The sequence below is a fragment of the Danio aesculapii genome, chromosome 25 (genome assembly GCF_903798145.1).
Source record: "Danio aesculapii chromosome 25, fDanAes4.1, whole genome shotgun sequence".
NCBI lineage: Eukaryota > Metazoa > Chordata > Actinopteri > Cypriniformes > Danionidae > Danio > Danio aesculapii.
Genome location: NC_079459.1, coordinates 20,529,276 through 20,551,384, shown reverse-complemented (window position 1 = coordinate 20,551,384; position 22,109 = coordinate 20,529,276). Strand labels below are relative to the sequence as shown.

The window sequence follows — 22,109 nt, the reverse complement described above, 5'->3', positions numbered from 1 at the left end:
ACCTATATAAACTCAGCTATTAGAAGAGCTTTTAAAACCTCCAGAAAGACCATTGTTGTGCAGTTTTTTGAGATTTCTTGTGTGGTTATATGTGATTCCAGTGGTTTTGTTGGACTCTTTCTTAATGGAGTGGGAGAAAGGCATTTTTATATATTCATTTTCCTGTTGGTGACTTAAGAAATTCATTCCATAGCCTGGGATTTTGGACCAAACTGATGGCCATGGGATGAGTTTAAAGGTGGATCACTTTTAAATTAATATTTTCTATAGGATGCTTTACAATAATATATTTGTTTATGTCCATTAGTTCCAATTTTGGCTGCAGTATTAACTATTATAATCTAACAAAAACAGTCAAAAAATTAGTACACCCAAATTATTATGTTGGGAAAAAATCTATGTGTATATACACTCACTGGCCACTTTACCAGGATGGACCCTCATTTGCCTTCAGAACAGCCTTAATCCTTCGTGGCATGGATTCAACAAGGAAATGGAAATATTCCTCAGAGATTTTGATCCATATTAACATGATAGCATCACGCAGTTCCTGCAGATTTGTCAGCTGCACATCCATGATGTGAATTTCCTATTCCACCACATCCCAAAAGTGCTCTATTGGATTGAGTTCTGGTAACTGTGGGGGCCATTTGAGTACAGTGAACTCATTGTAATGATACCAGTCTGAGGTGATTCACGCTTTGACATGGTGCGTTATCCTGCTGGAAGTAGCCATCAGAAGATGGGTAGACTGTGATCTACTAATGGATACTAATAGGCCCAAAGTGTGCCAAGAAAACATCCCCCACACCATTACACAACCACCACCACCAGCCTTAACCATTGATACAAGGCAGGATGGATTCATGCTTTCATGTTATAGACGCCAAATTCAGACCCTACTATCCGAATGTTGCAACAGAAATCAAGACTCATCAGCTCAGGCAATGTTTTTCCAATCTTCTATTGTCCAATTTTGGTGAGCCTGTGTGAATTGTAGCTTCATTTTCCTGTGCTTAGCTGAGAGAAATGGCACCCGGTGTGGTCTTCTGCTGCTGTAGCCCATTTGCCTCGAGGTTGGACGTGTTGTGCGTTGGGAGATGCTATTCTGCATACCTCAGTTGTAATGAGTTGCTATTTGAGTTACTATTGCCTTTCTATCTGCTCGAACCAGTCTGGCCATTCTCCCCTGACCTCTGGGCACAAGGCAAGGCATTTGTGCTCACAGAACTTCCCCTCACTGGACATTTTCTCTTTTTCGAACCATTCTCTGCAAACCCTAGAGATGGTTGTGTGTGAAAAACCCAGTAGATCAGTAGGTTCTGAAATACTCAGATCAGACCGGCACCAACAACCATGCCACGTTCAAAGTCACTTAAATCACATTTCTTCCCCATTCTGATGCTCGGTTTGAACTGCAGCAGATCGTCTTGATCATGTCTACATGCCTAAATGCATTGAGTTGCTGCCATGTGATCGGCTGATTAGAAATTTGCATTAACGAGCAGTTGGACAGGTGTACCTAATAAAGGGGCCGGTGAGTGTACATTAAAAAAAATTAATAAACAAGCAAAATATAGAAATGTTTTAATGGATATAACTGTGTAAAAAAATCGTGTTTTGTTTAAATGCACCAAAATTATTGATTATATGCACTGAGAAATAAATACAAATATTTATTATATAAGGCAGTGTACTCATTTATACTAAGCACTGTTTATTTTTTCCTTGGAAGTTCTACATGTTCTCACCACCAATTTGTCATGTATATGTAATGTCTTGCTAGTTCAGGACCACTTGGCATCACTTTTTAACTCACTGGAGTGTGTTCAGTGCAAAGGGTACTCTGTTACTTTCAATGGGAAACATTTGGTTATAAAATATATATTGGGGTATAGAACAACAGATTTTTTTTGACATATGTTGAATTACGATTTTAGTTTTACAAAAAAAAAAGGTATGTTGGCTTGAGAAGAATGTTTAAAAGTGCTTTGTAAGGTGTAAATTTAAACAGGTTTAGCAAAAAGACTATTTTTTTCAACCTTACTATCAGGTTTCTAAAACGTTGTACCTGTTTTAACAATTTAGCATGCTGTTGTTGGTAGGTCTATGTTTTCTCCATTTTAGCGCACTGTTAGCATGTCTTAGCAAGCCTCTTTTAATGCTGTGTTAGCATGTTTTAAAGTTGCTAACATGGTTTAACAATATTACCATGTTAAAAACATGACTACCATGATCTGACTTTTTTTTGTAAATTATATTCCCGTTTACAATGTTACTAGCATTATTAACACATTAGTAGAATAAATGACCAAGTTGCTGGCACACAGTTAGCCTATTGCTTGCAGGAATTACTATGTTGCTATCATGCTTCTAACATGTTACACTACATTGAGATCTTGCTGGTAGCTTGTCTAGTCTGTTAGTGGGAGCATGTTTCTGTGGTTTTAGCACATAACTTATTATTGCTAGCATTAATTAGCATGCTGGTAGATAGTAAACTTTTATGTTGGCTTGGGAAAGCCTTGTCTGAATAATTAAAACAGCTTTATATACTACAAGTTTTAGTGCAGTAGAAAGAAACTTTCTAGCAAGCTTTTAAAAAGGCTAGCATGATTTTAATATGTTTTTATACACTCCTAGCATTAACATTTATAACATGTTTGACTGGCTCACCGTTTTCATGAATTAGCATGTGAAGCATATGATCAATGGTATAATATGCTTTAACCACTTACTTGGCATGTTGCTAGCATGTTTCTTATACGGTTAACAAATTGCTAGCATGAATTACCCTAACCAAAAGCATGAGAATGTGAGGAGTTGGGAGTGAGAGTGTTTGGGAAACTGAACCCATGACCTTGCTGTTGTTAAAGCCATGCTTTTCCAGTTGAGCTACAGGAATAATTAGGGGGACTATAATGAATTGCACTATATGAAAGAGTCACATGATTAATTGTCTTGAACTGTCGCAAACAACACAAAGGCACCTTTTAAAGGAAGTGTGCAGAAGTCCTCACTGCCTCCACTTTGGGAAAAACAGCATGTGCTGACTTACAGGCATCGCTGAGCAACATTGTTAAATAAATCTCTTTAAGTTCCCTCGGTTGGCCACTTCCATGGTTTCTCTAATGTATTCCTTACATTAAAATTGGTTTGTCAATACCTGCTTGGCAGCTTGAAATTGTTTTAGGTGTGCTACTCCACATTTGCATCCACTCTCTGGTTCAACCTTAACTGATGCAGCAATGATTTTGCAGTGCAAGTTTCACTAATTTTACGATATTACATTTCTTTAATCAAATAAGTTCAGCCTTTTTGCATATGATTTCTGTCAGAAATATAATAAAAGTCCCAAACATTTGAACAGTAGTTCATATAGTACTTTTAAGGGGGGTTGTGAAAAATGGTCTGCTTTGAATGTAATGTTTATACTGTAAATTTGACTAAAGTGTATTAAACATTTTGTCATTTTTACTTAAATTTACAAAAGTATAAATTAAAAGTATTTCATAGTTCTATTAAATAAAACAAATATTTTTAGTTTAATTTGAACTTAAATAAAAGGTTTTACAGCTATTTCTTTTTTCTTCCATTCAGCTCACAGACATTTTTACAGTGTGCAGTGAGTAAATGGACTCCAGTGAACTTTTAATTGCATTTTGCGCATGTTCGGGTCATCTTTCCACCACGCACTTGAATAAAAATAGCTCCTGAAGATCTAGACTTGAATTGAAAAGGGAATCAGAGCCCAACCAGTGGACTGAGTCATCTGCTGTAATTAGAGGAGCTGTGGAGACGAGGGATCTGAGCCAGAGACTGGTCACTTTAACCTACAGGCAGTGTTACAGCAGGCTGAGGACCAAGCCAAAAGATAAAGGACCAAGGCCATGGCTGTGATTTCTCTACAGAAATGTTATCTCAAGTGACCATTTCCCTTTTTAAAAGCATTTTGTTAAAGCCAGCACTACATGGAAAGAGCAATTTGTTTAATTTCAGTCTACAGTATACAGATAAATCATTCAGTTTGACACATTTTGAGATTTTGGGTTTGACATTCTTTGCATAATGTTTTTTTTTTTTCAATCATTCATTCATTTTCTTTTCAGCTTAGTCCCTTTTTTAATCTGGGGTCACCACAGCGGAATGCACTGCCAACTCATCTATATATATATATATTTTTTTTTTCTTTTTCCCCCACATACAGAAAACATACAGACAGAAAAATATTCACTATTTTATACAATTCACTATTACACTATTCAGTAAATATTCACTATATTCTCCCATTGCTACTGAAAGTGTTTTCTTATTATGAAAAATCTTAAATAGTTTCGTTTTAAACTTTTCACATTCAAATATGAACAAAACCTAGATTTATGGATTATTCTGGAAAGATTTGGAAATATGTGCTTATTTAGTTAGTGTCTAGATTGAAATGTTAAAAGTCGTGACATGTGGCCAAGTATAGTAACCTATACACTGATTAACCCATTCAAGTGCGGCACACACATGCACACACCCGGAGCAGTGGGCAGCCACTGCCGGGGCACACAGGGAGCAGTTGTGACTCACCTCAGCCGTAGTATTGAGAGTGGTGAGAGCACTGGTTATTCACTCTCAGCCATACCTGTCAACATTGGGATGTGAAAATAGGGGATACACCCCCCTCCCCCCAAAAAATATAAATAAAATAAAAATTCCCAAAATTGCTAAATATGTTCATCTGGAGCTGTTTCATTGTAAATAAACGGTTGAAACGGTCAGTAATATGTTTTATTATTATTTACACAGTTTGAATAAATAGTTTACATTAGAAAAATCTGCAAATACTTTAGCCCAGGGGTCACCAATCATGGTCCTGGAGGGCCGGTGTCCCTGCAGGGTTTAGCTCCAACTTGCCTCAACACACGTGCTTGATTGTTTCAAGAATACCTAGTAAGACCTTGATTAGCTTGTTCAGGTGTGTTTGATTAGGGTTGGAGCTAAAATCTGCAGGACACCGGCCCTCCAGGAACAAGTTTGGTGACCCCTGCTTTAGCCTATTCAAATGAATAGCTATTATATAGAAATTGAATCAAGTTATCAAATCTCATTAACCCTTTCTTCACTGTATAATTGATTAGAGAGCATGAATCTTTCATTTCGATTTTTCGGTTGATTACATTAAAAAACAGCTGTCACTTTAAAAATGCACAGATCTGTAATGAAAGCATTCAACTTTTTATGCTCATTTAAGACAAAATTAGTTGTTTGAAAGAAAACCCACCAAGACCGACATCTTTAGATGTTGTTGTTATTGTTTTCATTATTATGTGTATGTCTGTTTAAACATGCACCCAAAACCCAGTTTCGTTCCTTTTCAAATTGCGTGTAATCTATTTGGGAAACAGCATCTATTTATCACTATGGAGTGCGTCTGACAGTCATGCACTACTACGTGAACTGACTGTTTTGAGGATTGCATAGGAGGTGCAATTGCGCCTGTAATGGAAAGGAAGAGAATCCCGCCATTTTTATATTTATTTTAGTGTTTTCATGCCTAAATAAAATTAAAGCCCAGAACAAATTCACATTTTAGAGCAAGGGGCTCTGCTCCTAGTGGTTCTGCGGTATGATCTTCATAGAAAGATTGAAAATGCTGGAAAATAACTTTACCAGATGATAGCGGGATAGAATTGTAAAATACGGGAGGATCCCGGGGAAAACAGGAGGGTTGACAGGTATGCTCTCACCATATACAATCCCTTCCAGTGCTGGACTCAAACCTGTGACCTTTCGATCACAAGTCCAACTCTAACATTATGATGGGACTTTGCTATTGGTCAATTTTCTCTCCTTCCATTATGGCAGTAAACACATCATCAGATGTCTTTGCAAAAACAAAAAAGTTTATGATTAAGGGAATGCAAATTAAGACCTAAATATCCCAATCTTTTTCCCCTTAGGTATTGGACCTGTTCTGGGACTTCTCTTCATCCCTCTGATTGGCTCAGCCAGTGATCACTGCAACAGCAGCTATGGCCGGCGGCGACCCTTCATATGGCTGCTGTCGTTGGGAGTTCTCCTCGCACTTCTCATCATACCACATGCTGATGTTTTGGCTGCCAACTTGAGCTGGGGCAGCACCCGCCGAAACCAGGCTCTCCAAGTGGGCCTGCTCATCCTTGGCGTGGGCCTTTTGGACTTCTGTGGACAGGTGTGCTTTACACCACTGGAGGCGTTACTCTCGGACCTGTACCGCGAACGGGACGACTGCGGACAGGCTTTCGCCATGTTCTCCTTTATGGTTAGCCTTGGCGGTTGCGTGGGCTACTTGTTACCTGCCCTGGATTGGAGTGGGGGGCTCCTGTCCTTCTACTTGGGTGGTCAGGCTGAGTGTTTGTTCTCCCTCCTCATCCTCATCTTCGTGGTCAGTGTGTTCGTCACCATGAAAGTGTCCGAGGAACCTTCGTCCACTGTGGAACCGGGGCCGCTGGAGGCTGGACGGTGTTTTTCACGCTCTTGCTGCTATGCGTTTCAGTGTAAGCTCCGGGCTCTGAAGTCCGGCCCACTCATGTGCCTGCTGAGGACCTGCTGGTCTATGACACCAGCCATTTATCGTAGCTACTGTCACGTGCCGCGTGTCATGCGGCAGCTGTGTTTGGCGCAGCTCTGCAGCTGGATGGGCGTCATGTCCTTCATGCTCTTCTACACTGATTTTGTGGGTGAGGGGCTGTACGAGGGAGTTCCCAGCGCTGCTCCAGGTACCGCTCTCAGGAAACGCTATGATGAAGGTAAGATTTTGTAGGCATATCATCTAAATAGATTTTATTAATGCTTATTTTGAGTATTGTAGTTCATCTTTAGCTGTTGATGTTTCTTGCCATGTTAGTTTCTGTACTCGTGTAAAATTGTTGCGGATTTGCTGCCTGAAAGAAGCGTCAGATTCAGCATGATGTATATTTTACTTTAGAATATACAAAAATTACACTAATAATACATGGGAACGTCTTTATTTTTCATATATAATTAAGGAGCCCCTATTTTACATTATAAAAGGTCATATTTTGGTTTTGGGGGTCTCCAACAATAGGCTGATATGCATGCAAGGTCAAAAACACTTTGATTGTTTTATAATATGCATTTATTTTTACCTAATTATCCCAACGACTCCCATGTCATTCGTTCAGCGATTCATTTGTTCCCAAACCCCTCCTTGGCCTGAGGTGAATCTGCTGTGATTGGTCTGATGACCCAGTCTGTTGTGATTGGTCAACTGAATTCAGCGCGAGACTATTATGTATGGGACTTTGTCAGTAACTGTTACAGTTCTTATGGACCGGTTTCTTCTTCCTCCGGATTATTACACTTACATGTTATGATTGGGAGGAAGAAGAAACTGGTCCATATGAACTGTTACAGTTACTGACAAAGTCCCATACATAATAGACTCTGCTGCTACTTCAATAGCAAATGGCCGGCAAATCCCATGTTGCAGCGTAGGTTATTGTATCAATCATGAGAAAAATGACAGGAACAAACACAGCACACGGTTGGCTATACTGTGGTATTGTTGTGAAAATGACCTTTAACCCTTTATTCCCCGCAGCCGAATCTCCATCTGTCAGTGATCGTCATCTTCGTTCATCAGTCCGTGATCCGCGCTCTGCTAATGTCTAAAGGGAAAGGCGCGTTCACATTTTACTAGATCCGGTACTACATATTTGCTGTGTCGACGTCAATTCGTTCAGCCAAAAGATCCGAACCCAACACGATTCTGTTGGGTTAACGACTATTTCGTTAAAGAATAAATAGTTTTAATCTTGGTGCACTATCAGATTTAACCCTCAGCTGGATGTTTCCGTTCACTGTGTGCTGTGATACGCATTGCATGGAAGGTCATTTTCAAAAACCCATAATAGGGGCTCTTTAAGCCATCAAGCTTCGGTTTTGTCAGAAACAACAAATAGCACTTAAGTATTGTTGATTTAACAGAAACAACATTGACTGCGAGTAAATGGGATCCTGAAAACAACAGATCATAGGCAAAATAACACTGTGCTGCTTTTAACTGTGAAAGATATGTACATTGTATTAATTAAATAAGTCTGAGATTTGATACTAGTACAATTCTGTACTTGATAAGTAAATGTAATGTCTATTCAGAATAACCCCCACCCCAAATTGAATATTCTGTTTTACACATTGAAGATATTTTGAAATGATTTGTCCATACAAATTTCAGCTAGTTGTTTAGTTATGCAACAGACATTGAATGCTGCTTTGAACACTCAGCATCCACAAATATTAGTTTTGTCATAATGTTGCATCTCATGCAGTTCATGTAATGTTTGATTTCCGTGGCCTAGAAATTAATGATTAATCGTTTATTACTCATGTCAGATCGTTCTCCTAGACTCGTGCGTCACACATTCCTCCTCTGAAGCGTTTCTGTTAATGTTTTGTTAACATTAAGGGACATTTTGTTGGTTAATGTTTGCACGTATTCTCAGTTGTCTGCAGGCTCTCATTAAAGAGCTACAATGTTTGTTTAACAGACCTCATTTCACTGTCTGTCTGGGGTCAGAATGTCCATGGACTGTTTTTTTTATTTTTATTTGTGCTGGTGGTCTGTCTTTTCCGTCTTCTGGCCATTTTGTCAGACTATAAACCTTGAACTTGTGTTCACCTTCACATGTGGCCTCCGTCAGGCTTGTATTCGAGCTTTTTGCAGTGCTCCTAAACACCAATGCACATCAACAATGGGCTTACAAATATCTACACATACTAAAGCTAGAATCTGGATCTTTGATACCAACAGAAAGCTCCTTTAACACAACATTTTGACAGATGTGGTAAGATCAGTGTGTGAACAAATGAAGTCTGTCAGTTCAGTCTACCACAAAGTGTCACTGCTCCATGTAACGAAAAACCTTTGGGATTCTTGTTCAGTGAACATCTCAGCCTGCTGTGGTCGTTTAAGTGATGAATACCCTCTGTATGAAACGTTCCTGGGCCTGTTTGAAGTGCAGCGCCAAAGCCTGCGAACACATGCCTTAGTCAACATCACTCTCTGGATTTATTCAAAGGACACATTCATTCTCCATTATGCTCAATGGTCAAAGCAAACTATTTGGAACAACCTCATCTGTCAAAACCACAAGGGCTGGGGATCGTTGTTTACCTGGACATGCAGTTCTTAAAAGTAATAGTGCACTGGCATCCCTGGAATTTAAAGTAGAACAAATACATGTAAGGAATAAATGAAAGATTAGTTCACATCCAGAATGAAAAGAAAACAGTAACAATTTAGTTTAGGTCACAGTTCTACTGGCTTATTACCTGCCTATTAATAAGATATTAACTGTTCATTAGTTATAAAGTGTGATCTTATTCTGCATCTCTAATCCTACCCAAAGCCTAAACTCAACTTCTACCACGCTAACTATTAAAAAACAGCTAATTTGTAGTTAATTAAGCTAGCAGTGTTAGCTGATGATTTGTTTATACTGTGAATTGTGACCTAAACTTAAGTATTACCAAAAAATCATGATAATTTACTCACCCCTTCATTAAATATTTAATGTATTCTTCAGTCAAAAAGTCCTTTTTTTCAGTCGGATTTTCTTTCCTAGCAATGCTAGTGAGGAGGCACCAGAAACAGTAGTCAACAATTAAAGTGGATCATTAAAGTTGTCCTAAAATTATTGAATAATACCTATTCCTGTCTTATGAAAAACATTTTTGATCCACTTCAAATGTTGACTACTACAGTCGTCCCCAACCTTTTTATCACCGCAGACCGGTCAACGCTTGAACATGGCTGTTTCTCAATATGCGTTCTTCTGCGTTCTCGTGTAATGTCATCATCAACTGCCAAAACTCAGTTCCAAAACTCAAGACCACAAGAATGGAGGACACGTGAAAGTTCCCATATGTGTTCTTGGTATTGAGGATGCATTGATGCAGACTTGAGCGCAAAACTCACTCGAGAAATCCCAAAGTCATTGCGGCTGAATAAAGGCGGTGGGAAGCTCAGCATTCTATATAGATTTATTATTAAAGTTCAGAGATATAACTTATTTGTCTCAGGAGTTTTCCTAAATGAAACTGTAAAAGTAAACATTAACATGAAAATCTTTAGGTATAAACGCATCAAGAGTGTTTATCTGCTGAAATTCATATTAAAATTAGTTTTATTTGTATTATGCGTCATAGATTTATAAGGTCTTTATGCATAGTATTTATATTTTGAAAGGTGGAAAAACTATAAATCGTTGTATGAATGCTGTAATGTTTAAATTTTCCATTAAAAATTAGTGAAGTCATGTGACCATCAGGAAGAACCAGGGAAGAACGCAGCATCTCATTTCTCACAGGACGCATTCTCGGTTCTTGCAGTTTCCCGATTCCGTTTTCCAATGTAACTTGGCAAGATCGGTCTTCACAAGAACGCAAGTCCATTCTCTGCATTCTTGGAATTGAGAAACAGACAAGTTTCATAGGTAGTTCATAGGTAACCATCAACCGTTTTCTCAGAGAATGACAAGCTGACAAAACATTGCTGTCACTCTGATACAAGTTTTATTCAAGGAGAAAATTACAAAGCACTGCAGTGTTTGGCTGTTCTTTGTTTGTCTGGTATAATTAGACTACCAAAATGTGTAACTATATTCCATGAAAGCTAAAGCTGATCGTCAGTCTTGTCACTTCACTCGCTGTGTGCTCGTGGCATTCATTCAGCTGAGTGCGTCTGGAAGGTGCAAGTGCGTCACCATGGGAAATAAAAAACTTGCGCAAACTCCAGAAGACACAATTTACGAACACCCCCTGAAAGGCCGCCATCATTTGCGATCACCAGCAGTTGATCTTCTTGCACAGACATGCTATGATTCACCTGATTTGTTGACAAATGGGTTGCGGATCTATTCCTTGGCAGTTCGCAGGTCCTTCACTTGGCCTTTTACCCATAGCAAATAAATTTTCCTAGAATGTCTATTTCTTACTCATTTTGCTGGTTTGTGGGTAAATTTGGGAGCTCAAGTGGCTGAGATGCAAGCGAGAGAATACAGTCATTTTTTCAACTAAAAGTTTTTCAAAATAAAAGTCTGTTCAGACTCATATAGTAAATAAAACAGAAATAATACAAAAATGTATTACCCCAAAAAATCCTAATTTACTCACCCCTTTATTAATAAATTAATGTCTTTCTTGTATATACACAATATCAACAATAATGGACGTTTCGTTGCTCATAACATGAATGTTCATGACTTTGTGAACCTACATTGGTATCCAAACATGACGTGTCCAACGTGTGTTTTTGTATTTTGCATACAGTGTTCCCACTAAATGTCAAATTCATGAACTTATTACAGACTAAAATATTTAAAAAATTACATTTTAAAATGACTTAAAATGAAAAGAAAAACAGGCAGCTGTTGTGTCCTATCTCTGTCTTCCTTTTTCATATCAGGGTTTCTACAAGTTTCATCAAGCCACATTTAAGACTTTAAGACCATTATGAAAGAAATTTCAGACTTTCACAAGGCTAAACGCTAAAGATTCTTTCTAATGGCCCAGTTAAATCATTAAAAAAACATTAAAAACTATTATTTTTATTATTATTATAAGGAAGATAATTAAATTATATGTTAATAAACAGCTATATCGACAGAGTTAATAAATAAACTTTTGTCAAAACTTTTATTGAGATGGAATGATAATGATTGGATGGGTGTTGGCCCTGATTGGGTAGCTTTACATGGACATAGAAAGACCTGTTTAAAATGATTTAAGACCTACAACACAATATTTAAGTGAATTTAAAACTTTAAGGCCTAAAAAATTTATTTAGAAATGTAAAACTTTTCAAGACCCTATATATATATATATATATATATATATATATATATATATATATATATATATATATATATATATATATATATATATATATATATATATATATATATATATATATATATATATATTATAGAGACCAATGAGGTCAAAAAACTGATGAAGGATTACTGCTTCAAATATTTCAAATATTCAGTCATTTTAGGCCGTGATAATCAGAAATTTACCACAAAATCCAAGAGGGACAGAGACAATATTTTAACAGCTATTGTCTGTTAAAAGGAATAAAATGGCAGTCTAAAATAACCTAACCATAACAACACATGGTACATAACAAAATTTACAACTGATTGACAAACAGAAATCATTAATATTCTGTGACTTGTACAAAAATATACATTTAAAATTCCCTTATTTTTAAAGTCTGGAATAGACCTTTTAAAATTTCATGATAATCCAGCAATTGAATGACCCATGGCCAGGCCCACGTGGAATCTATGCAGATTTTTAGCCCATCATTGAGTCTATTTATCTTCATCTGTAAATTTATTCAGTTTTGAAATTAGTTTCAGTAATATTGACTAATATGAAAATGTTCATATGATTTATTTACAATAGTTTGTAAAGTAATATTTCTTATATGAGAGACTTGCTTTGTTTACCAAATAAGTGGATTTATTTATAAATCGTAAATAAAAGTTTAAAGGTATTTTTTATTTGATATATTAAGATACTTTTAATTACGATACTCCCAAAATCATTCCACAAAAATCTGCATTATTTTTGTTTTTAACAAAATTCTATAAAGCAAATAAGCAAAAAATGTCCACAGATTTTGTCTGAACCTACTTATGGGGAACCCTGTGTATAGATAAAGATTTTAAGTGATGATAACTGTAGCATTGCATTGTTATTTAAAAAAAATTGTGGTCTTGGTGCTATATACCACTTTACCTGGTTCAGACGACCCACATTTTTTAATATCTTCTTCTGTTCATAAGAACAAAACTCTAACTGATTTGGAATATAAATGATCACCGAATTAAAATTTTTGGGTGAACTATCCCTTTAAGTTTCCTGTGAGCTTGTACTGTTTCACCAGGCCAGGTTTTTGGGGAATTATTCTTCAGGCATATTTGTGTGAACACAATGTGATAATTTAAAGCAGTAATTACTGCGACAAGTCGAAAGATCTTGTGACATTTGAATACCATCACTCCTCCAGGTATCCGTATGGGCAGCCTGGGCCTGTTCCTGCAGTGTGCTACCTCTACCTTCTTCTCGCTGGTCATGAGCAGGCTGGTGCGTGTCTTTGGCTCCAGGATGGTCTATCTGAGCAGCATGATCTGCTTCACCATCTCTGCTCTGGTTATCTGCTTGTCCAAGAGTGTCCTGCTGGTCACGGCGATGTCGGGCCTCACTGGCTTTGCCTATGCAACCCTGCAGACACTGCCTTACACTCTCACCTGCCACTACCACAAAGAGAAAGAGGTAGGCATTTCATACTATTTCTGTTGTTACCATGATGCTTTGCGTTCATTTTGGGATGAAATTGCTTTAAATTGTAAACAATTAGTGGTTTTACATGATTGGGTACAATGAAGTGACTCTTCAAAGTTCATGGATCAAATATTAAATTATTCATTCAAATATACATCAAATGGTAAAGCAATATTACTGACGTTGACTATATTATACTATACTAAGCAATACAAAGAGAGAATAATCTGGAGAAACAAACACAGTGAGCCCAAGAGAGCATTGGCCACATGCTTTTAATCAGTGTGTGAATTATACACTGATGTTCAGGGGGTCAACTTTTTTTTGGTAATGTTAGTTTGTGTAATACATCCTTCTGTCTTTTATGTATTTATTTAGATTGCATCTAATTAATTAATAAAACATATTTAAGTTCAGTGTTTTGAGGGATATTTAGTGTATTCTGTCCTATAGCATCCTCTGATTAGCTATTTCAGATGTTACTGTAGGTCATACATCTAATTTGCCTTATGTATATACCAATTTTATGAGAAAAAACACTTACGATGTCTATATTGGTGCTCTAGATCTGGCAGTTTTAGACTTTTGAATGTTTTTTTTTCTCACATAGACTGATTGATGTGATTGTGCATTCACAATAGCTGTTTCCATCCAAAAACGCTAACTAAATTTATGCGCAAAACCAGGATATTGCATAAAAGGCGTGCGAATACAGCAGCGTTTTCATCTAACGAGTGAAAGAGAACAAAATCATCACTTCCTGATTAACTGGTGCCAAATATCTACAGTAAAAACGAAATTTGCTGTGGTAGTAGAAGCAGCGTGAATCTTTTCTTCATTTAATAAATGACATGCACCTCAGAAGACAATGGTGGCACGCAATTAATGTGTGGTGGCGCTTGAAAGCGTCAGACGGGGAGCACAGACCCTCTTGACAGTTCTGGAGGTAATTAATAATTAAATAACACTAAAATGGTTAAGGCATTTTAGAATGATCAAAACAACATTTCAGATGTTTTACAATAAGCTCAGCCTACTGGTTTGTCCAGTCACACATTTTTATCATCACATATTCTTTTATAACAGAATCACAAGACTTTTTTTAATACACTAGAATGTGTTTGGTAAAAAAAAAAAAGTGTTTACATCATAGTTTATGGACATCTTTTCTTACCGAATAAAAAGTTTATCCTACTCAGTTATGCACATATGGTTTTAATGCACGTTTTCAAAAGGTACGCACATCTTGGCATTTACATCAACCGTTTTTAATGTGCATATCCAAATTGTGCATGAAAACGGGTGGATGGAAATGTAGCTAATGCTACAATCCATTATGGGGGTGGTCAAATGTATATTTATATTATCTGTTATTTTAATTATTAACATTATTATTTAAAAATACAGATCAGAGCAAACTATTTCTCAATATTAAAGTGCTGGCCCCCCTATACATTTTGTTTTTGCGTCCTTCAGGGAGTCAATCCATCCCAATCCCCTCTGTAATTTGCACTTTGCTTTTAATACTAAACGTAAAATACTGAAATAATGCACAAATCCAAACTTCTCATACACTATTGTAATGTAATGTGTATTTATATAGCGCATTTATTGGGTATGGCCATACACCCAAAGCGCTTTACAATCATGGGGGTGGGGGGTGTCTCCACAACACCACCAGTGTGCAGTGTCCACTTGAATAATGCGACGGCAGCCACAGGACAACAGCGCCAGTGTGCTCACCACACACACCAGCTATTGGTGGAGTGGAGAGACATTGATAACCAATTCAGTGGAATGGGAAGATTGGGAGGCCATGGTCGTAAGGGCCGATTGAGGGACTTTGGCCAGGAAACCTGGGTTATACCCCTACTCTTTATGAGAAGTGCCATGGGGTTTTCAATGACCACAGAGAGTCAGGACCTTGGTTTAACGTCTCGTGCGAAAGACAGATTTTCACTTTTCACTGTGTACTGTACAGTATGTGGATTATCTGCAGCACAACCTTATTTTTTAGAGTGATTTGCTTTAATTATTTTAAATGTAAGTTGCAGAAAAACCTACACAGTTTTTTAAAGTTACATCATATATGTGATCTCTCTCATTGCAGGTGTACATGGAAAACAGCAAAACCAAAAAAACACATACAAACGGATTTACCATCACAAGGGATTCTGTCTATCTGTCATTAGACAACGGCTCTGGAGATGTCAACCACAAGAGTGGCATTTCCAATGGGCACGCTCATTACAATAGTGATAAACCAGAGTATTACCCACCTCAGAACGATGGCCGCCTTGATGCGGAGTCTGAGGATTTCGAGAAACGTGGGGTCGGATTAGACTTCGCCATTCTGGACAGCACCTTTCTTCTCTCTCAGGTCTTCCCCACCCTCTTCATGGGCATGATCGTCCAATTCACAGAGTCCGTCACCGCGTACATCGCCTCCTCTGCCATATTTGGTGCCATAGGCATTTATTTTGCCACCCACATCATCTTTGACCAAAAGGACCTCAGAAGCTGAAGAAGCAGCGATCATGTGAGTAATTTCACACTTGGCTCAGTACTAAATACCAATTGAAATGTTACTGATTGATTTACAGATTCATATAAAGGGCACATTGAACATTAAATGTTGTTCAAAACAAGAGATGGGAGGAGATTTTGTGTGGCTAGGCTCACCGGCAGTGTGAAAACATCTAAACTCTCTCACTCTCTAACTCAGTGTTTCCCAACCCTGTTCCTGGAGGCACACTAACAGTACATATTTTCGGTGTTTCTCTTATCTGACCCATTAACTTCAGGTTTTGGAGCCTCTTCTAATGTTCTGATGAGTTGATTCAGATGTGTTTGATTAGGGAGAGGTTGAAAATGTGGACTGTTGGTGTGCCTTCAGGAACAGGGTTGAGAAACACTGCTCTAACTTCCTGTAAAGTTGTCCAATAGTAATAAAGGCTAAAAAATTGAGGAAAGCAATATATTTTGAGAGAAAATATACAATTTCTCTCAAGCAATAAGCAAATCTTTTTGGTGGAATGCATTTCTATTGAAAATTCCCAGAGGAATGCTATATTTTTAAGAGAGAATGCAAATGTAACAGAATAAAATGCAACATTTTACAAAGGTTACTTTGAGAGAATGTAAGTATTTAATGTGCAAACTAAGGTTTTTTTTAGCATAATGCAAATGTTCTGCAAGAGAAAACAAAATGATTTGGCGAATGCAACAATTTTTTTAGAGAATACAAATATTTTGTAAGCGAACAAAGTTTCTCTGGGTAAGGTAATGAAAGAATAAGGGGACCTAAGTCCATGCTACCTAAGATTTACCTACGTTTTTCTAATGTTTATCTTTTCAATTAGTGTTACTACACACAAAAATTAAAATGATGTTATTAATTAATCTCTCTCATGTTGTTTCAAATCCCTGAGATCTTCGTTCAACTTTTAAACACAAAATAATTAGACAGCAATGATCCTGACTTTTTTTTAAAGTACAGAAAAATACCAAAACGCATTCTCAAAACAAAACATATGCCTTCAGTGGTTCAATCTGAATATTATCATCAAAACTAGGGCGGGGTGATATTGCTAAAAATATTATCATGATATCATGTTTCATATCATTCGATATAAATAATTATTGAATATTTTTAACAGTACATTTAGGAATATTAGGATTTTTCTAACCACTTTATTTTAATTTACCAACATTAAGGCAAATAGTTTTAATAGTCAAAAACTAAAATAATTAAACAAAATATCTGATCTCTTTAATAAAATAAACTTAAGTGTTAAAAAGACTTAAACTTGATAAAATGTTACAAAGTGTGTGCAGTGGTGAAGGTAGATCAACATCTGTAAGGTGTCAATAATAATGATACAGTAAACCTCAAACTCTGTCAACAAAACAGATTATAATAATCAAATCTTCACTGCTGTTAGCCCCGGCACTCTTTTTCGCATGTGTTGTTATTCTGACCTGAAGTGACAAGAGCGAGCGCGTGGTTTTCTTCACCATTTTCTATGGTGTCTCTCGTAACTAGGCAACTATCAACCGTTTTCTCAGAGGATGACAAACAGACAAACCATTGCTGCAGCTGTGATGCAAGTTTACGGAGAAAAGTAAAAGCACTGCAGTGTTTGGGTGCGCTGTGTTTGTCTGAGGTAATTATCTGCCGTTACTACTGAATTGTGTATATTCCATACAAAGTGTGAAGCAGATTGGTTAGTTCTACTTGCATGAATCGCAGTGCGCTCGTGACGTTCTGAAAAGTTCAGATGTTTTTCAACTGGCATCGTGCAAGCTGTGCGCCTCCATTGGAAATGACTAACTTACACCCTAAGCTTATTGGCATTCCATCCAAGGCGCACACTCAGCAGCCACATTTTAATAAAACAATAGCGCTTCATAGCAAAACTTCATATCAAACTTTTTTTTGTTACGCCCCATTCACACGGGGCGTCAGTGCTTCCCATTCATTTAGAAGTCAGAACCATTAATCTCTATGGAGGATCTCTTGGATTTCATCTAAAATATGTTCTTTTGTGTTAAAAAGATGAACGAAGGCCTTTGGGGGTTTGGAACAACACAAGGGTTGATAATTATTGACAGAATTTTTATTTTTGGGTGAACTATCCCTTTAAATTCCTGACCATGTCTCTACTTTTCTCTTCATAGGTCTTGTTTGGTTTGAGGATGAATTATGCTTTCTATCTCTATGGGACCAATTGGACACATCAAACTGTGTGATGTAACTCCTGTTGTGTTTAAAATACTTTTTTTGTAAAGAACTATTTTATTGTATATAATTATATATATATATATTTTAATGATAATATATACATGTATTTATATCCCTATGGGAGTTTTTATGCAACCAGTTTTGGCGAGGTCTGTATTTATGTACTCTAACCTCGTTTGACTTGTTTGTCAAACAAAAGTGTCTTAATTTTTTTTAAAAGCTGAAATTTTGGTCAGTAATCAAAACTAATGACTCAGTCATGTATAAAATCTCAAAAAGACAATCTGGGATATTTTTCTACAAGTGACTTTACATAGACCTAAGATAGTGTTACAAACCATCATTAACAGTATGAAAACATCATTTATATGGTGTTAATAAGTTACAGTATAGATTAACTTTACAAAACTGTTCGTTTCATGTCCTATTTAAGTACTGCATCTGTAAGTACAGCCGCTGTTGCTCAGAGAGTGTATGTGGAGCTTTTATTTTTTTAAGAGCGTTACGGGGCGTCACATTGAGTAAGATTCTCAGGATGGACATTTCGTCCAGTTGAAATATTCATCTGTTCGATCAAAGCACAATGAACTAATAAAAAAGGTACTGATATTTTACCTGCTGATGTATGTGATTTTCTTTCATTTAGTTGATTTTTTCATTTAAAGTGCACCTATTTTACAAGATGTAAGATTTGTCTTTGTTGTCTCCAGAATGTGTCTGTAAAGTTTCAGCTCAAAATACCAGATTATTTATTATATAATGTTGAATCTGCCCATTTTGGTGTCTGACTACAGTGTAGCTGTCTTTGTAGCCTGTGGCTTTAAATCCAAATGAACTGCTTCTCCCTGTCCACTGTTTCCACATACGTGTCTGCCTCTCATGCTTTATGTCAGATAAACAGCCATCAGTGATAGAGACAGACATGGATGAAGCTGAAATAAGGTCACTGGTCAAAAATACCAAGTTTAATTGATGTATCTGTGGTGGAGCTTATTCAAGCCTTTCTGAAATGATGAGTCACACATGCGCGTTTACTGACACCATGTGGCCGTAGTGATTATAGCGGTTAAAAATGACATACAGAGTACCCGCGGGGTCTTAAAAGCACTGAAAAAGTCTTAAATTTGATGATCTCAAATTAAGGCCTTAATAGCCTTGCATTTGGTATGCAAAGTTTCAGATTTAGTTACAAAGGTCTTATTTTATTCATTTATTTGTGCTTTTCCTAGGATTAAGTTCATACCGTAACAAAATGAACTGTTACTAATGTATGCTAATTAAAAATTCATGCAGCGTAAAGTTGAGTGCACCTCGCACTCTTTGTCATAGCAGAAAGCGTGCGCACCCGTTACTATGGTTACTAGGCAAGTGAGGTACAGAACAAGGTAGTCGCTAGCCTAGTTTGTTGGCTAAAATGGGAAAGTGTCGGTTTAATTTGCTGTGGCCAAGGAATTCGAATTACGTTTGGGTCAAGCCTGTGCCAGGAAATGACTGTGGTGCTGGAAATCTTTTAAGCTAGCAAAGATGGGTGTTACGGCCCAGGACTACCATATGAAGGGTGCCCGCGTGTAGTACTGCTCGTCATCACCTCTTCGGTTACTGAAACAGCTTTGGCTATCAGTAATGAAGAAATTTCTACATTAGAAGCATTGCCACTACAGCCAAGGAACATCCTATCTTACTGTGGCTCAGCACCAACTCTGCAGTCAGAGGTGATGTGGGTCCTTAAAACAATCTCTGAGCACCACTCTTACACATCGAATGAGAACATTACAGAGGTTTTTCAAAACCATGTTTCCTGACTCCGAGGTTGCAGCTACATTTTCATGTGGAAGCAACTGAACTGCATCTATAACTAAATTCTGATTGGCTCTTTTTATTACTAAAGAACTGACTGACCAGGTCAATAAGGCCAATGGGTTTGTGGTCATGTTTGATGAGTCTCAATAAGCTGATGAAAAGTAAGCAGTTGGACCTTCATATTCGTTGCGTATGTATTAAATAAATCTGATAATTGAAATAAAATGTTTTATTTAATTCAAGTAGCCCACTTGTACATAATTATTCTCTAGGATTCAGAATTTATACAGATTTGACATTTTCCCATCATACTTCTGTCAGAATGGGTACGACGTTGGCATTGAATTTCATTTGAAACGGTATTGAAAAGGTCTTTAAAAGCCTTGAATTTCATTAAGAGTATCCCAGGGGTATCGTATACATAGCGATTTTACTCTTTATTACAAACATGCACTGTTTTAAAAACGTTTCAAAACTTGTAAAAGTAATTATTGATGTGCAGATGATCACAGAGACTTGTAACATATGTTTTAATCCCAGCTTCTTTGCAAAAAGAGTTCTGTGGACATGTGCATACATGTTATTATGGAGACATGGCACCTGTCAATCAATTCGGTGGATGAGGAAAACACTCCTACGCCACGTTGCATTGGGCCTCAAAATCACTGGGATTTGGATCCTATTTTAAACATCAGTAAATAAAATAAAAAAAACTTGTGTTTCTATCACTCCAATATGACAGTTTACACTATACCTACACACAGTTCTGTCCAAACAGCTTACAAAAGTTGATTTTCATCATAGGTGCCCTTTAAAGTGGAATCTATTGCATTATGTCTGTCCTTTCAACTGTCAATCTTTGTCCTAAAATGATCTGCATGCTCTTCATCAACAGTGACATACGTAGTTTCATAAATAGTATCAATTCCTGACAGACAGTGTACCTTTTTTCTAGTGAATATTTTACTAAAGCTTGTACGTCCTGTTTTAACATTTCAGAAAATTTCTCCCTCCCTGTTTGGACTATTTCCAGTTCCAACTATTTAGTTGATACATTGATGAATAAATTATGCAAATACACTTTCTGGATCATAATACTATAGGTCCACGTATAAAAAGGGCACTGAATAAACCATTTATTAGCACACAAGCTACATTTTCCCCAACGTTTATGGTATTTCCTGAATATGATTTTGTATTTGGTATATACAGTTGAAATCAGAATTTTTAAACCCCCTTAAAATTTGATTTTCTTTATTAAATATTTCCCAAATTAAGTTTAAAAGAGCAAGGGAATTTTCACAGTATGTCTGATAATATTTTTTCTTCTGGAGAAAGTCTGATTCATTTTATTTCAGCTAAAATAAAAGCAGTTAATTTTTTTTATATATATTTTAAGGTCAAAATTATTAGCCCTTTAAGCTATATATTATTTTGATAGTCTACAGAACAAACCATCATAATACAATAACTTTCCTAATTAGCCTAACCTGCCTATTTAACCTAGTTAAGCCTTTAAATGTCACTTTAAGCTGTATAGAAGTGTCTTGAAAAATATATAGTCAAATATTATTTACTGCCTTCATGGCAAAGATAAAATAAATCAGTTATTAGAAATGAGTTATTAAAACTATTATGTTTTAAAATGTGTTGGAAAAAAAATCTCTCCGTTAAACAGAAATTGGGGAAAAAATTTAACGGGGCAAATAATTCAGGGGGGCTAATAATTCTGACTTCAACTGTATTTAATCAACTAACTTTTATCAACTAAACCCTTTTAACTTAAAAAATGGCATCAAACCAAGAGCCATGAAGTGGTGCAATGTCATGTTACAAAATGAATGCTTTAGTTCTGATGTGACAGCCTCACACAAATGTCTTTTGTTCTTTAAACAGACTGCTGAAGTGTTTTGACAACTAATGTTCTAAATATATAGGTCAGGATATTGCATGGAGAAAAAAAAAAGCTTTTCCTGGCATCCATGGGGATTATGTCTGGCTCAGTTTTAATTAGGATTTATTCATTACTTTAGGCCAAGGCCCTGAATTCAGAGAAATAATTATCTGACTACATTCAGAGATGATGAAACATCTTTAAAACAACAAACATAAAGCAGTAGGAATTAAATGGAGTTTGGTCTAGGAGTCTGCATTTGCTTTTTGACTGAAATGTTCTTGACTGGAATGGTTCCATGAATGTTAAAGGGTCTATTTGAACTAC

The 22,109-nt window shown here is 36.7% G+C and overlaps 1 protein-coding gene across 3 annotated transcripts in view; it reads left to right on the top strand.

The window, feature by feature from the left end:
• Positions 1-18,710, top strand: part of LOC130219642 (solute carrier family 45 member 3) — a 58,657-nt gene extending 39,947 nt beyond the window's left edge. For all 3 annotated transcript variants that reach the window (XM_056452084.1, XM_056452086.1, XM_056452085.1), the window contains exons 3-6: positions 5,949-6,776; positions 13,070-13,335; positions 15,455-15,883; positions 18,025-18,710. In XM_056452084.1, coding sequence (XP_056308059.1) covers positions 5,949-6,776; positions 13,070-13,335; positions 15,455-15,868 — 1,508 coding nt within the window. In that variant the 3' untranslated portion in view covers positions 15,869-15,883; positions 18,025-18,710. The remainder of the gene's footprint in view (positions 1-5,948; positions 6,777-13,069; positions 13,336-15,454; positions 15,884-18,024) is intronic.
• Positions 18,711-22,109: the final 3,399 nt, after the last annotated feature.